This window comes from Colletotrichum truncatum (genome assembly GCF_014235925.2).
Source record: "Colletotrichum truncatum strain CMES1059 chromosome Unknown Contig_0007, whole genome shotgun sequence".
In the NCBI taxonomy this organism is placed as follows: domain Eukaryota; kingdom Fungi; phylum Ascomycota; class Sordariomycetes; order Glomerellales; family Glomerellaceae; genus Colletotrichum; species Colletotrichum truncatum.
The window spans coordinates 2,974,891-2,991,793 of NW_027222404.1; the positions used below are offsets into that span (position 1 = coordinate 2,974,891).

Genomic DNA, 16,903 nt, shown 5'->3' on the forward strand with positions numbered 1-16,903 from the left:
TTCCACCCATTCCTGAAGTAAAAAAAACTTTGCAGATTTGCAATATATCCATTTGTGTAATCTTGCCGTAAAGATACTCTCTCGGGAAAAATATTTTAGTCGGTAATAAAGTACTTCGTAAATCGTTTTAGCTACTGTTCAACGCCAAGTATCACCAGTCGATCATCCCATCCTCGGTGCAGTAGGTGCACCCTAAGGCAGCCAATTGACAATTTTCAGTGACAGGAAAGACAGCTTATGACATTCACCGACGAGCAAGGCAAAGCCAAGTCTGGTCGGTCATCTCCACTCGCCTACATACTAGATCTAACGACTGTTCGAGATATTACGGACGAACTACAATAGGTGATATTTTCTACTTCGTTCATACTTGCGAACGTGTATCGCATCTTACCGCTCATATACTACCTCATGTAAAAGAATCACTGTAGTAATTGGTTTATGAGTTTGTAATTAAATACGTATTCAAATTAAGTTTTCCACAATGTTGGCATGTTGAGCGACGTTAAGCACAAAATGGATAGCATTCAGAGGGTAAGCTGTATCTTGACCAATGAATAGTTACATTCACTAAACACGGTTGCTCTTTATCCTTGTGTAATTGCAATAAACTAAGTAGTTTTTGCAAGCCCTCAAAACTTTCAGCAACACAAACTGGTTGTAGACTCCCATAATACTGTGTAAAACTTCAAAAAGCCCACGCAAGTGCACGAATGAGTGACAGATGCCAGTTTGAATACGAGAGCTAGGACGACGTCCCAGTTTTTTAGTCACAGTCTAGGAAGCTTGTATCGAGAGCAACGTTGCCATAAACAAGAATTGCATTAACACTGGTTGCGGAATGACCAAATGTGGTCATTGAGGAAGTCGGGAACCGTCCTCGCGCTGCCACGGTTCTGCCATTGTGCACCTTGACAGTCCCGCTCCCTGTTCATAGCGTCAGTAATATAAAAAGCAAATGAGTTTAAGTAATATACTTGCCGGTAAAAGGTGGTGCATCCGGAGTCACCGCCAACAGAGCTGGTCTTGTCGCCCTTGCCGTTAAGATTCCCTATGCCCTATTAACGGTATACTTTTGAATGTGAGAATCTTCAACGTACAGCAGGTGCCATCGTTGCCACGGTTTTCGGTGCTCCATGCACCACCGTAGTTGGCGTGTTCGTACAACACGAAGGTTCTGGCCGAAGCGACAGAGGCAAGCAGGGCGGTGACGAAGACGGTAAGTTGCATGTTGGGCAGGATCAGTATTTAATAAGGGATGAAGAAAAGATATAAGTTCTCGATGTAAGATGAGGCGAACTACCTTTGATGTAGTTCAATTTGAAAGATAGGGAAATCTGTGGAGGGTCGGGGTAAGTATTTATATTAAGGGGACTCCAATCAAGATAAATGCAGTTCTCTTTCTAAATAACCAATGTCGTAGGCATTGAAACCCTCTTCGAGCCCATCACCTTCCTGATGAAAGGAGTAATTCCCTAATTGACCAACCCACGGATCAGCCACTGATATTCGCGAGTTGGAGTATGCTTCGGTGTCTGATGGAGTGCAATCCTTGATGAAGCCAATACTACCCCCGCTTCCGCCAAGAGAGGCGTAAGAAATCTATAGTCCGAGCACACCAATTCGATAATCCGAACAAACCAATTAGACACTATTATAGCCGCATTTCAGACTGCAGCCGCTTTAAGAAAAATTCGTGCAGATGCTTAACTCATGATTAGTGAGAACACAACTCCGGTAAAATCAAGAAGTCGAGTAAAGATGTGCAGTCAGACCTTCCTCCTGGGAGAATATCGGTTTCGTAGCTACCCAGAACGCCTAACAGACCCTGGTGATTGGCTAGAGTAAAATGCCGGCTGGCACTTGGAGAACCTAAATATTATGTGCAAGGAAGAGCCAACGAATATGGCATGAGATAAAGATCTCAGTTCACAAGGTTACGCCTTGTCACCTCCTGTTTAGCACTTTACCTGCATGCCTCAAACTGACAAGTTGTGGTAGTCATAACAGTGAATAATAATTTATTGCTACACGGTGCTTAACTTCTTTTGTGAAAAAATTTGACTTGTCTGTGATAACAACGTCGTATAGTCCCACTAGATGCAGCGAGTGAATTTCAAAAAGACCAATGGGGAAGAGAATTCCGGTTCTCCAGCCACGAACGGATGACGATGGTGTGCAACAAGAAGCGAACTTGCTTTTTTTCCTCCAGTAACATTTAAAACGCTTGGTATGGGAATACTGGAAGGGGAAGGTAACATAGTAGGCATTTGCGATTGGGTTTTACCGACAACTTTTTATTTCTTACTGCAGACTTAGTTACATAGGGTGTGCAATCCTTTACGATCCTTCGAAATGTTCTTCTGACAGTCTACTCACAGATGGACTCGTACCAAGATACCTCTCGTTTGTTTTTTTATAAATACTCACACAAAGAACGTGCAATTCAGTCCAAGAACCCAATCTATATGCCTCTATACGAAGGCGTGTTTAAAATCAAACCCTCCTCAAGTAAGAAACAAGCTTGAATTGGTTGATGCATCCAGTAGCGCTAACTTTTATAGACCACTCGACTTCAACATGAAGGGCATTGCTATCGCCAGCCTTGTAATCGGCATGCTTGCCACATCTGCCACCGCCATTGTGTGTTCGGGACAGTGTGGTGCTCACTGGCAGTCCCCAACTCAGTACTGGTACTGCGAGTTTGCCTGTGGTGGTTGCGCTTGCAAGTGTGGCGAGGGAGATCCTTACAGCGCTTGCAATTGAAGTGGGCGGAATCATCATCTCTGAGGGATATTAGGACGCGTACGGAATGTCGTTTCGGTGGCTAGAGTGTATTGATTGATTCTAACCTCCAACTGGGGAAGATTTGGACTGTTGATACACGACAGTTCAAGTCAGCCGAGGTTTTCAACACGCAATAAATGGATACCGCATCATGATTCCCAGCCATCATTATATGACATTGAGCGCCGGCTTGCGCAAGCCAAAAATGAAGCTGTTGACCTGCTGCTAGGTCATATTGTGACTGAAATACCTTTCAAACCTGCGATGTGCTAACCTACTGGTCAAACAAAAGACAAGTTATAGAAAAACATACAACACCAGGTATTCGCTGGTCGTCACCGACCCAACTACTAATCCGGCCCTCACTGGCTTATCTATGGGAGAGCGGACGGGATCCCGAGTTCTCCAGTGGGTATGGTCGTATGTGCCTTTTGTGGTGAAAATAACACTTGTTAATGGTTCTTTGCAAAGGTTCTAGAGTTGAAAATAACTATGCAAGTCATCCCACTCTAATAAAAGCATTATTAAAGCTATACTTGGGTGCAAAGCCTTTTTGTGTCCATCGAAAAGTTTATTCTAGCTGCTTTGTTGATGCAGTGATCTCAACATGTCCTGTGATAGATACCCTCGATGAATAACATCATAGCGCTAGTAACATGAGGGAGTTACTAAACCTTCCTCCGCAGCCAGATCTGCTGCGTTTCCTCTTACACTATCCTCAAGCCCAATGAACCCAGCACCATAGGACTCCTTCAATAAAGCTTCGGCCCTCTTAATTGGCTCAAAGGTACTAAGGTCCTTGTCGTTGTTTGATTATGTAATTTCTCTTCTCCGGATACGAAGTGCTATTTGCTTCTTTCTGACTCACTTTGCTCTAGAACAATGAGGCATATTGACTACTCTGGAAATGCTTGTAACAGTTTGCTTTTCCCACTTCTACTGATTCAGAACGATTTATATAACAAGCGTCGTTATTCTGCGTATGTCGTTGTGCAGTATCAAGAAAGATAAGTCGAGTTCCATTGCGTGTAACCTATCGCAATGCCCTCTATTATTGCGCAAGCTGTATTAAGATTCTTATGCCTATTATTCGAAAGATATCAAGCCCTTAACAGCTTCTAGAGCATGTAGTAGACTTATAGAAATAAATAACTAATTAATCTTTATGATCTTGTTTTATTAGGATGAAGAACGATAGCTAACATGAGAATCAGGACTCGGAAGGACTGGGCACATTAAAACAGACTTCATATAACCAACTTATATCTGTAGAAATTACGTAATCGGCCGGATGGTCTAGTGGTAGGATTCTCGCTTTGGGTAAGCCCAGGGAAGTGCTGTCAAGCATGCGAGAGGTCCCGGGTTCAAACCCCGGTTCGGCCCTTTTTTGTCCTTACATATTCCCATAGGCTATCTACCATCGAAATGTATTCTTTTTTTCTTTTAGTTTCGTTTTAAACTACTCTCCTTGTTCCTACATAATAAAAGTTGCTCTTTTATTAGCATGTTTCTGACTTTCTAGTAGCTGACGAAGAAACTTCGTGTGGATACAGCCCGCCAACGCGCATTGAAATGTATCCTATAAGATCAACGATTGGCGCCATGGAAAGTAAAACAACTTTTTCTACCAGTTAAATTTGATTCAAGCACTTATAGCAAGATTCGTTATATTATTACCAGACAAGCAGAATAGTTGACAAAGGCAATTTCATACTACTGAGAACTAAATCAACTCTGTTACTCTCCTGTACTATGAATTTAGAGACGACTTGACAGGAGGAGTGTTTTACTTGACCCTGTTCATTTCATTATCGATTCAAGAATTTTCTTTTAACTCAGGCTCTCTGGTTGGCAAGCCTTAAATGTCTTGTGGCTTCGACAGAATTCGCTTTCACTTGTGAAAGTTTTCTTTCTACTGGGAATCTATTTCAAAATTGAGCCTTTATATCCAATCCTTTGGGCTGGTCAAGCCTAGTTCTTCGCTGACCTTCTCCGTTTCCTTGGCCTTTTTGTTGACACTATTCATCTCAAATCCAGCCACCTGCTTGTAAACCTTGCCGATGGCTTCCAACTCTTCCTTTGGTACCACATCATACACATTCTCGAAGCCGTTCGGGGCCCGCTCTTCACACATTTGAAGCACGTGGTCCGGTCCATTAGCCCTATTCGCCATTATAATCTTGGCTGTAGCTGGTAGCCTTTCCGACTCATAAGCCTTCAGTGCGGTCTCCACATCTCCCATGCTCTCGGTAAGCTTTTTAGCCAAACTCTCCGCATCGATAATAGCTTGGGATGCGCCATTAGAGCCGATGGGGTACATGGCATGGGCAGCATCACCAAGGAGGGTAAGACGGCCAAAGCTCCATTTTTCAACCGGATCACGGTCACTCATGGGGAACTCGAATACCTTGTCAGTCTCGTCAATCAGGTTCTTCATGTCGAGACCACCACAACGCCAGCCGTGAAACGGGCGCTCGAACACAGATTTATCGACGGCTTTCGTCCAATCTGTCTGAGGGGGTGTAAGATCTTTGTCATCTTTGTCTCTGATCCTGAGCTCGGCGATCCAGTTCACAAGACTCTTGCCTTTGTCCGCTGATCTTTGACTGATAGGATACGCGATGAACTTTTGGTCTGCATGGCCAGCCCACACCATCGAAGCCCCTGTGAGATAGGGGTCGCGTTCCAAACAGCCACGCCAGAGCATACGGCCAGAGAATCGGGGCGGTCCTTCATTCGGATAGAGGATCTTTCTTGCAGTTGAGTTGATTCCGTCGGCAGCTATCAAGATATCGCCGGTCACGGTAGGCTGTGCAGCCGGCGTGCCGTCTCTTCGCTGCGAAAACTCGGCAGTGATGCTTTCTGAGTCTTGGGTGAAGCCTGTCAGGGCGTGGTTGAGGTTGATTGAGCTTTCGCCTAGTCGTTCTTTGACTGCGCTCAGAAGAAGCATCTGAATTTCACCACGGTGAATGCTAAGCTGCGGAACCCCGTAGCCTGCTTTGATGCCTCTCGGCTCACTGAGGATCTGGTGTCCATGGCGATTGTAGAAGTTTAGCTCTTGAGTTTTGATTCCAGTCTTTTGGAGAGCTTCAAGTAATCCGAGGTTTCGAAGAATAAGCACAGCGGAGGGCTGTACATTGATTCCGACGCCGAGAGTTGTGAGCTGAGACGAGGACTCGAAAATGTGGATGTCTGTGAAACCAGCGGCGTGAAGTGATAGGGCCGTTGCTAGGCCACCGATGCCGGCGCCTGCTATGATAATCTTGGGCTGGGGGTGTCGATGTGAGGGCATCCTGTCGTGTTATGTGGAAACACACCGATTACAGAATAGTGACGATAGAAATAGTTACTTATAGAGTCATGGGTTGTCAGTTAAAGATTACTATTTGTTTTTGTATTCTGTCGCCTTACAACTACCCCTTTGCCACAGTATTCCGAAATTCGGAGACGGTGGGGATTGATGACTGCCGAAACTAGATGCCGTGCTATGGAGCAGATTTTTTTCTCGGTCCACCACGACCGCCTTGCTCACCCCGCTCACCCTAGATCGTGTGATGTTGGAAAATAGTAGGTTCTTTCTCTTGAGCAAGCAGCTTATGCCGAGACGCTTTAGTTGAATTGGAGTGGCTTGAAATGCGTGTTAGTTTAGAAGTGTTTTCGCGCCATCATACGTTTTGTCCATCTCTAGTGTAGTGATCAGTAAAACGTTAGGCATACATTTCAAGGCCTTTCTTCTCGCTAGTGTCTTGGAAGTTCAAGTCCCCTGTTAATGAGGGGTTCCCCCCAGAATAATTTACAAGAGTGGTGTTGTTGTTCTTTTACCCCTCACTCACCCGTCCCCGTATTGTACGCCCCAGGCTTGCCAGTTGTTGATACCCACTTCGTTTCCATTTTCTAATACGACTTGAGTTCTCTCATTCAAGAGCCCCTGCTCAACTTTATTATGACCTCACAATCTCAAAACCGGTTTACCTCTTTCAAGCTCCTCTCTTATACTGTAGCTGATGGATATGGATCAGTACCAGAACGGGACCTACTGAGAATCTGAGAATAGTTTTTGGTTTGTCGTCTTGCCATAGCTTCAGGTCCAGAGTGATAGCCAAGATGTTTTGCGCCAATTATAGCCCAGTGAAAGAGGGTATCTCTAGATCTTCTGAGAAAACATCAAAATACGTTTCAATGGCCGACGTTGGATGCTCCCCCCCAACAAACGTAACATCAATCAAATGTACAAGATTTCATACAGTTATAAGCCTGCTCGTTCAATGCTTGTCTTTGCGCACACTAAGGTTTGAAATCATCCGCCTTCAGTCGCTAAGTGGAGAGATCTGGGATTATGGATTATACAGACTTGCATATGGAGTAGTTCCGAGAGCATCTTGTCTCCGCTTTCGAAGAGACATTTGCAACTTCAGGCGGATGGAATTTTTCAAGCCAACCGCCCAGCAAAGTTTTGGGTTATAGTAGAAGAACAGTTGCGCCAAACCAAACAGGACATCTGCATTGCCAGCTAAGTAGTCGATGACTGTGATTTGTCCTACCGCTAGATTGTTAGGCAATGTCAAGCGTTTGGAAGCCTTTCACCACTTCTTCTTCCTTGCTTCAATCAGTGCGACATAGCGAAGTTGAGTGTTTATCACATCATCATATGATACATAGAGTAAAGGAAAAATATAATCGTCAATGTGTAACACACGATAAATATAGGTCGCCTATTGAAAGACTTTTGCCTGATACACCAGAACCAATTCACCATTAGCTGATGACGTATGAATAGACATGCCAGTACGCTTTACAACGGCAAGGTGTAAACCATCTAAAAGTGCAATGTGGGAGATGTTAATGAATTAGATATCTTGAATTCTATACAAGGAGGGATGGCAGCTTGAGCCACGTATTGATGGCGTCTAGAAGAATGCAAGGATAGGTATGAGCACATAACATGCGTCTACAACGATCGCAGCATCAACGTTGGATTTGCGTTGAACTCTATCCCCATTTCTTAAAGCACATCGATTGAGTAAGGCAAAATTCCTTGCTTTGGTGATATTCTGACAGATCAGTATTTAGCCGTACAGTACCCTCAGTGATCTAGAACGTAGCTGTCGCCAAGACTGTAACTTTTAGTGACATCTGACATACTTCAAGCCTCAGCGAGAGAAAGAAGTCGGGAGGCAAAGACAAAACAGAAAGAAACTTGACGCTGTTGAGTAATAGTTTAGTTATGGTTATCCATAACAACTGCCTGAAAAAGTCATCGCGGGCTTTAATCATGAAATAACATCGCATTGTTGGGAGTAACTGTAACTCTCGTCATTGTTGTCCCCTCGCTATATGAGGATAGTTTCGAGGCCTACGACAGTCTTTACCTTCACAGGATGTGGTCATTTCTAGTGTGTAAGGCTACCACCAACACATGTGAGAAGACACAGCAAAGCCACCGTGACATCTTCTGCCTCATCGCCGGAGAATAGTAGTGGTTACTATTAGACGCACTTGCATTACGCAACTTTCAGTGATGTACACAATTATATTTGATGCCTCCAAGTGAAGGCTTGAATAGCACTGGCCATGTTATTTCGATGTGCTCATTGGTTGAAGGCTTTCGTCTGAACGGGTGCTATTCGTACATAGATTAGCAATTCTACGATTTACGCTCAAGACCTTCAAAAAGACCTTGTAAGAAGCTTCATCAGAGGGAACGAATCGCTGGAGGCATAAGTTCGCGTGGCAGCTCGGCGTCCGATTCACCTCAGAAAATGGAATTGACAGGTGCAGGCAACTTGCTTGTACTTATGCAGAACGGCCATACCGAAAGATTGATATCCATCGATCCACCTTTAAATAGCAGCCGGTGACGAAATAACATCAGTTGAAACGCCGTTCTCCATTGTACCAGCCCTACAATACGATTGGTCCAGGGGTGCAACGTCCTTGCAGCTTGCTGAACTTCTGTTCGACGGATGAAGAGCAACAAGAGTTCTTCCCTGTCTGCATTGACACCCTGAGACGGCGTACACTCATGCGTCTGCCAGCTGACCCGGTCTCGGGTGGCGGATGATTACCATTCTGCAGCCCTGAAGTTTCTGACTCGGGCGACATCCCTGCACAGATCGCGGACTGGCAGGGACCCTGGGAAGAGCGGTAGGGCCTGAGAACTGCCAACATATGATTTTCTCTTGTACAGTTTCGTGGCACTCAGAGAAATGAACCATACTGTGTTTACCTTAGGACAGAGTAGGGGACTTGTCGCGTGTTCTGTCGTTGCCATCTGGTCTAGCCATATGGCAGAGAAACATTGGACATCCAGAACCTTGACTACCACATGTGCATGGCACATATGCGCACGTCAATGGAACCTTCTTCATTTAGCATTTTTAAGTATTGGGCTAAGGCGAGTTCCGGACTTCAATCCCTGCTAGGTTGTTGGCGTGCAACGCGACAATTTAACAGAGACGAGAGGCGCAGTTTACCTAAAACGGCGAATTTTCCAAGCTGTAACCACCTCGCGCTCGGCAAGTAAAACTTCCCAGCGAATGTTTCCTGAATGTTCGACCCTGACAAGAGAGACAGACCACAAGTTCTCCGAAAACTTCCCGTTTTCGCCAAGCGGCTTTGTGCCCGCAGGAGTGACAGAAAACAGCCAACTTTCTTTGGACTTCGAGTCATGGCTTTGCCGTCTCACCGTTCATCCCCCACTACGCGGAACGTGGCATGCACATGCATGACGCACACGACAAAAGCTAGTCCAGCCCATGAAAGACGTCCGGTAATCTGTCATGCCCAACTGAATGGGTTCCGCTTTCCTGACACACGGCATGGGAAGCCACTACACCGGCGCAGAAAATTCTTCCAGTTTTCTAGAAGGCCATCCTTCTTTTACCCCGGGTTCCCTATCTGAAACCGGGGACAGCCCTCCATTCAGACAGAACTTCTGCGTGATTATCGTCTCATCCTCCCAATCTGATCGTCGGCACCTGCGAGGCTACCGGGGAAAGGCCAGTGTAATTTGAAGTAGAGTGGAATGGTGTTTCCCATGGCCCCTAGTAGATGAACCAGGCTGAAGGCTGAACCGAGAGTGGACAATCAAATCGCCCGATGCTCATATTTCCAGCGTCAAACCCCACACGCGCGTTGTGGGTTCAAGTGTTTTACGTTCCTTTCCACTTTCACCTTCTTTGTATCTATTTACTCTTTGATACCCCGTCGCTCGCTGCCCTGTCGTTCCTTGATATCCTTTTGCCCCGTTTTGCGATTTTTCCCTACCTAAACGGCTGGCCTGTTACTCTCATTATCATCTTTAGACGTCTGGTACGTGCGTGGGCCCAAGACGACCCTTGCCCATTTGACTGGTCAAATGGGGAGGCCAGAGGACTACGGCCCAACGATCAATGCGGTGGTTTGGTCCCAGGTTGGACTTTCGCTGTTCTTCCTCTCTTTAAGAGTGTATTGCAAGTTTAAGAAACACCGTGGACTGTGGTGGGACGATCATGTGCTCATAGCATCATGGGTACGCTGGAAGAAAATGTCTCCTACTTGAAGCTTTTGAAAGCTAACAACATGCAATCAACAGCTCGCCTTGTTTGTCTCAGCGGTGCTTAGCTCTGTAAACGTCTCGCTCGGCTTCGGCAAACATGTCTTTCAGGTCAACCCCGTCAATTTCCCCGCGATGGGCCTCAACAGTCAGGTCTCGAGTACCGTTTCGATCTCGGCGGCTGTATGGAGCAAAACCTCTTTTGCAATGACCCTTCTTCGGATTGAAGGCAAAGGCTGGACAAGGAACCTCATCTGGTTTGCCATCATATCTATGAACTTGCTCATGGCACTGAACGCAATGGCTGGCTGGGTTCAATGTAGTCCGGTTGAGAAGAACTGGCACCCCGACCTCCCAGGAAGGTGTTGGGATCCCAAGATTGCGACTTATTATGGTGTTTTCGCTGCTGGTGAGTTTTTTTAACTCTATATAATCCCCAGTCGATTGGTTCTGACCGATTATCCACAGCCTATTCCGCATTCATGGACATCCTTCTTGCGATGCTGCCATGGAAGTTGATCTGGGGACTGCAGATGAAGTTGAAAGAGAAGATCGGCGTTGGCGTTGCTATGAGCATGGGGCTTTTGTGGGTATAATCTATCTGTGTTTTTAAGGCGACGGCTAACCTTATTTTCCAGTGCTGGCGCAACTGCTATCGTCAAGTGCACAACCATTCCCACCCTGCTTTCTGGCGACTTCACCTGTACGTCTGTTGTTATTAGCCCACCCAAGAACAAAATGACTAACGTGAATGATAGACGATGGTAGTGAGCTTGTCATTTGGGGAACGGCGGAGTCTGGCGTCACCATTGTCGCTGCTTCTATCCCCGTCCTTCGCGTCCTAGTGCGAGAGGTTGCAAGCACTGCTCGGAAATACTACGGCGGCTCTTCAGGCACCCAAACCGACAGGTCTCGTTTCGGTGTCACCCGTTCCAACACCGTAACGGTAACGACAACAACACGAAAGGGTTCGGTTAAGAAGAAGGACAAGCTAGCGGATGACCGAAGCGACAAGAGCATTCTAGGAGACGACGAGGAACCAGAATTTGGCAAGATTATCCGGACCAATGAGGTTGTTGTGCAGTATGACACGCGGAGTGATTATGAGGGGCATAATGGGAGTTATGAGATGGACCGCATGAACCGTATGGTGTAATAAAATCCCCATCGAAAGTTGTCCGTCTCGAAGGAACCGCCTGGCAAGATAATCTGGTTCCACCTCATCACGATCGATTTCGGGCGATTTTTCCTTCAATGCGCTCCTAGTACAATGGACAGTGAATCACATGGCTAACAATAAAGTAGTAGATGTTTTGGCCGAGTCTACACGCACTTGGGCCTTGTTCTATTGTTGTGTTGATTCTGTTGATTCTGACCTCTACACATTTGATTCCTGCCATGCTAATATCCTTCGACTTATCAAATTCGCTATGCAGACTTTAATGTCCATTTGGCTAACCTTAGATTATGGAATCGGACAACGACCATCAGGATCACGATGCTCTTGCAGATACTTCATAGCTACCAATTAAACATCAAAAAACAATCGGAAGGCGGAGATAATGATTCTATTACAACAACAGGCTGTAAAAGCCCATACAACACTCTATAGGGGATTATTTGATAGAAACTGTTTGTCGTCTCCTCAAAATGATTTTGGTTTTAGGAGGTTTTACCCGTTTTCGACGGGCAACGCCGTGTTGATCATCAACCCCCCTCCGTGTTTGACGGTTTCACCATGAAACCGCGCTGATTGATGATCGCTTGTACGAACAACTCTCCGAGTCATTTTCCAGCGATGACTTTTATACGGCAATAGACACACTGTTTGGAGCGTTCAGTGAGCCGGCCTTGCAGTATACCGTGGCTGTTCTTAACCCATGATGTCGGTTGCCCCTGGCTGACACTGGACAAATTTGCTGCGGTTGAGGTGGGCCATGAGTTGAATCATTTGCGATAACCCATCGACTGCCACAAGATAACAGGTACAGATCGATCCATTTTCAAGCCACTCCTTCTCCAAATATTGACCACACAGTTTTCATCGTTCGACAAAAGTCGCACTATCAGCGTATGCTTGGATAGTATCCCCATGATGTATACCTGTTGTCCAATGGCAGTAGCTGGGATAGGCTTGGATAAGACGACTCGACTACTGGTGCTTAGATGGTTCCTAGTATCTAAGGTCCAGCTATTGGTACAAAGCCTAAGTTTGCTTATCCATACAAAGAATATCGGGATGGCCGGGTATCTGCCTCCCCTTATGGCCATAGAACCTCTGGAAACTGCTATATTCTGATAAATTCTGGCTTTCTTGGCTCTTGTTCCTAGTTGCACGCCAAGACCTCCCTACAGGCAAGATTAGGCTGCTTTGCGGCGTAGCTGCGCTAACCACACAATGTTGTGTGTTATGGACAAGTACTTGTTTTTACCGTTTGTAGGCAGGACTAGGGATAAATTGGAGTATTTCCGCAATAATGAACAAATCGAGCATTGATATGTCGCCTGCATATGCCATGCCAGGACGTGGTAAGCAGCGACTAGGTTGGCAGTTTGATATCACCAAAGCTGAGCTAGGAACCAAACACAACCAATGTTAACAAGTTTGAATCCATTAATAAGAACCTCTATCCTCATAGTTATTATAGGAGAAAAGACTGATTCAGTTGGTGAAATTAGTTTTGGGGCCCGTTTCATCCGTCTATTCGGAAGCCACATGAAAGAGTAAGAATTAGAAACTAACCACTAATACAGACCAGACATCTTCTCCAGCCACAAGCGTTATTTATTCATGATACCATTAACGGAGTCTTGGCAGGCTGTGTTGGAGAAGACGGCCGCAAAGCTCCACTGCTCTTGGCGTCGGGCACAGCAGCGGCGCTGAGATCAGGGTAGTAAGGTACAACTAACCTACTTTGGGTATTTGGGAGAAAATGTCTCGCATCTTACGGCCGTACCGAACAGTCCAAGGGGAAAATTGGAAGTAAAATCGAGGGCACCTGTAGATCTGAATATGTATTGTAAAACTTTTAATTTACTACTATATTGAGGATGATGAAATCGTGACAAACGATAAATAGACCCTGTCATATTCATCCCAAACCTTAACAATGTCTCTTGACCTTGTCGCCCCTAATGAATGAGTTGAGGCAAGTGATAAGTTAGAAATATCTTGGTGCATTAAAAACTGGGCCTTAGTATTACTGGTCCGGCTGCCTGCCGCTTGACTCGAAGTGTACTTGTTCTTGCTTGCGAGCATTGCCTCTTTGAACCCTGTCACACTTTACCAGTTTTGGCAAGAACAGCACAGTCAGTGAATTCGATACTCTCAACTCTGGCCCAAGACCCTCGCGACCTGTTTTCTCTGTTCGTTATAAGTTACGCAGCCGAGAACATAGTACGAACTAGCGCTGACTGAAAAAGACTTCCAAGATCGTGATAACACCGCCATTATGGGGCCAAGCCCGTTATACACGATGCATCATCGCCATGCTTGTCAGCTTTGCCCAGTAAGAGTGGAGCCAATACCGTGATCAATCTTGACGTTGAGAGCTTAGTCTAGTTATTACACAGGTGATACAGCACGTAGTTAGTTCGTGAAAGTGATTGAAGAAGTTGCTGGCTTGATGATTTCAGAAAAGTATAAGTAGGCACCCAGTCTGCAATGGAACTCGTTGTTCCCTCTCGACACTCCAGCACAATTCAACAGCAAGCATCACACATACGCACCCTCAAATCTCCATTGAATTATCAACATGAAGGCCGCTCTTCCTATCATCGCACTCTGCGCTTCATTTGTATGTCTCATCCTGCTGCCACCTTCTGCCTCCTTAGCTAAGTGTACAGGTCGCCGCTGTCGCTGTGCCCACTGCACACAACACCGATGGACTGTCTATCCGAACTGCCGAAGAGATAGAGGACATGCCCATTGTTGACCTCCAGGTCATCGACGAGCGTTTCGGAGACCAAGTCTTCAGTGGCACGTACCAGAGTGCCGTTGCCCAGATGAAGGCGCTCAAGCCAGAGCTCTTTGCCGACGAGACTGAAGATGTCTCGGTCGAACTCGGCCTGGAGAAACGTCAGGGAGCTCCGGTAGGTATAATCCGTGTTTCCTGCGAGATATGAGTACTGATAGTCATCGCTTCGTGGTTTAGGTCAGCTGTAACTGGGGCGAGCGCATTGGCAGTTGGAATCAGTGCATCGATGGCATGGTGTCTCTGGGAAGAGCCGGAGACAAGTGGTGTGTCGTTCAGCCGAATGCGTGCGCTCGCGTTAGTTGCTCCTACGGCTGCGGCATGTTCCTTTGCAACAAGGTAGGTTAAAATCATATATTGGATGATGATCTGTAGCTAACCTGTTTTCCTATCAAAGCTTAATGCTATTTGGAGAGTGCATTGCAGAAGTATTCCTTCCGACATCAACGCCATCGCCACCAAGTGCCAAGATGTTTTTGGCCGGGTTTTGGTCGTAGGGACTTCAACACCCACTTCATCGGACTTGGACAGCAGAGCTGTTAGTTGAACATGCGCAGGCCTAAAATTATTGGTTGAGAACTTAGCACGAGAACGGATAAGCACCAAGTAGGGTTTTTCATCCGTCAAACGGTTTTCCCTCAGTAGTAAATCTGATTGTTATGAACAATTAACCATGTCGTGCCTTGACACTCAAAGTATACTTACCTTGATTTCTCACACGATTTTGCCGGATGATGCTGAATAAATTATGGCATTGAAGACATAATCGCGTCATGTCTTCAATGAGAAATATTTACCTGCTCGTGATAAAAGGCGCGTTGAAATTGACACAGGGGCCGCGGCGATAGCTCTCTTACTCGTCACGTCGATAACCCTTCTTGAATAATACCGATGTCAGTAGGTAGCTGTGACTCAATTTTGAAGGGCATCTGATTACATGACTGGGTTTAAACTGGACTGAGGAATTATAACTCTGCTTCCATTATTGGTTCCTTTTCTGATGAACTCATTTTCATCAGCTATTCCGCTGCTTTGAACAAAGAGCATGGTGAGTATGAATACACAAGACAGGAAGCGGTGATGTTATCAACAGCAGAGCATTCGGAAACTGTTTCGCTTAAGGCAGTCTGATAATGTGTATTTCTCCAATAGGCTTGACTGGGGCAGAGTTACCCATATCTATATTCATGCTCTGAAAGCCTGTTGCCGAAGACAGCTCAGAGCAGCGAAGCACTTGGGAAACGTGGCCGCGCATATTAGAGCTCAATAGACTTCAGATTCTTTCCAATAAGGGTCCTAGCGGTGGCACGAAATGACTTGAAAACTGTATTGATAGTTGGAGATTGTTTAAATTCCGCTCTGAGTAATTATCGAGGTTGATCGAAGCTGGAGAAATGTCAACTCCACCCCCTTCAGCGAGAATGTTCATGTATAACAGTCAAGCCTCTCTGATACGAGGTATAAAGGCGATACGGTCTAAGCCATCTCTTATAAGTCTTTTAATGAGGAATAAGCACCTCAGATACCCAACAATAATCTGCCGAGACTCCCTCCTGTACACTATGAACCACAAACCGACAAAGAAGTTCAGTGCTACTGTGGCTGATCACAAAAGATGTTCAGCATGTGTAAAAGATAAGGAAAGAACAACGGTATTGCGATAACAGTCTATAGAACCAAGCGATATCCATTTAGGAGATGAGTTGACTGTAACTGGTGTTTGTATCGTCGGACTGGCTTTGCCTTCTAGGCTTGTGGGTCAAAAAGATCAACCCAACGCGCACGGCGGAATGGAAAAACCTGCAAAAAACATACAACACCAGGTATTCGCTGGTCGTCACCGACCCAACTACTAATCCGGCCCTCATTGGCTTATCTATGGGAGAGCGGACGGGATCCCGAGTTTTCCAATGGGTATGGTCGTATGTGACGAAACGATGCGACAAAAGGATATTTATCCTACACACTCACAGACTCCAGTTTCAACAGGTAACTTAACAAGTTGCGCAGCTTTCTTTATCATGAATGGAAAAGGCTCATATATTTGATTGCATCTGCTTTTTTGCATTTTTCCTAGTGTACACTGAATCTTGAACTTTGAACGCAGAGAGCTTTCTAGGCTTCAATCGTGGCTAAACGAATTAACAGCCAGCTTCACTGCGACAGGTATTGTGATGTACAACCGGTAACTGCGTCTTAAAATCCACTAGGTCGGGATAGAGCGTGGTTTCTCGTTTTCCTTTTCACAATGCTGTGTAACGAAGAATCTCTATTATTCCAATTGTGCATTTGTGTTGCTGTTAATGGTTGCAAGTCTGTAGTCCCAACCCACTTCTGCCCGTCATGGAAAGGATGCAGCTTGCAATTAGGCGCAAGCTTCCATGCAATCCTAAGGTATCTGACAAGTTAAATGATTGTTTTATGTCCCAAATGACGTGGAGAAGGTTTTCTGAATGAGGAATCGCGAGAAAATTGACATTAACCGGCGTTTTCGGAAACCAAATCCCGACCCGATTTTAGTCATCCCAACGCACACTCTCGATTTATAAGACTGGGCACGCTCAACTCGAACTTCGGGAATTTTGAAAACAACATTGGAACGAAATTG

The 16,903-nt window shown here is 45.6% G+C and overlaps 4 protein-coding genes across 4 annotated transcripts, besides 2 other annotated features; 2 read left to right on the forward strand and 2 right to left on the reverse strand.

The window, feature by feature from the left end:
• Positions 1-824: 824 nt before the first annotated feature.
• CTRU02_211234 (uncharacterized protein) lies at positions 825-1,230 on the reverse strand (the record flags this gene model as incomplete). The annotated part of the gene is made up of 2 exons (XM_070205591.1): positions 825-1,051; positions 1,101-1,230. 2 exons carry the CDS (start codon positions 1,228-1,230, stop codon positions 825-827), a joined length of 357 nt encoding a protein of 118 aa, XP_070060834.1.
• A 1,933-nt stretch (positions 1,231-3,163) lies between these two features.
• Positions 3,164-3,265: a sequence feature (Protein overlapping with rRNA (CTRU02_211235, KAL0934436.1) was converted to a misc_feature.).
• A 1,464-nt stretch (positions 3,266-4,729) lies between these two features.
• On the reverse strand, positions 4,730-6,079 carry CTRU02_211236 (salicylate 1-monooxygenase; the record flags this gene model as incomplete). Its single annotated transcript, XM_036720261.1, has 1 exon — positions 4,730-6,079. The coding sequence occupies one exon, from the start codon at positions 6,077-6,079 to the stop codon at positions 4,730-4,732; it is 1,350 nt and encodes a 449-aa protein (XP_036588004.1).
• Positions 6,080-10,144: 4,065 nt separating this feature from the next.
• Positions 10,145-11,477, forward strand: CTRU02_211237 (uncharacterized protein; the record flags this gene model as incomplete). The annotated part of the gene is made up of 5 exons (XM_036720262.1): positions 10,145-10,297; positions 10,361-10,730; positions 10,790-10,907; positions 10,960-11,024; positions 11,080-11,477. The coding sequence occupies 5 exons, from the start codon at positions 10,145-10,147 to the stop codon at positions 11,475-11,477; spliced, it is 1,104 nt and encodes a 367-aa protein (XP_036588005.1).
• Positions 11,478-14,076: 2,599 nt separating this feature from the next.
• On the forward strand, positions 14,077-14,842 carry CTRU02_211238 (uncharacterized protein; the record flags this gene model as incomplete). The annotated part of the gene is made up of 4 exons (XM_070205592.1): positions 14,077-14,118; positions 14,168-14,413; positions 14,476-14,634; positions 14,693-14,842. 4 exons carry the CDS (start codon positions 14,077-14,079, stop codon positions 14,840-14,842), a joined length of 597 nt encoding a protein of 198 aa, XP_070060835.1.
• Positions 14,843-16,173: 1,331 nt separating this feature from the next.
• Positions 16,174-16,293: a sequence feature (Protein overlapping with rRNA (CTRU02_211239, KAL0934440.1) was converted to a misc_feature.).
• Positions 16,294-16,903: the final 610 nt, after the last annotated feature.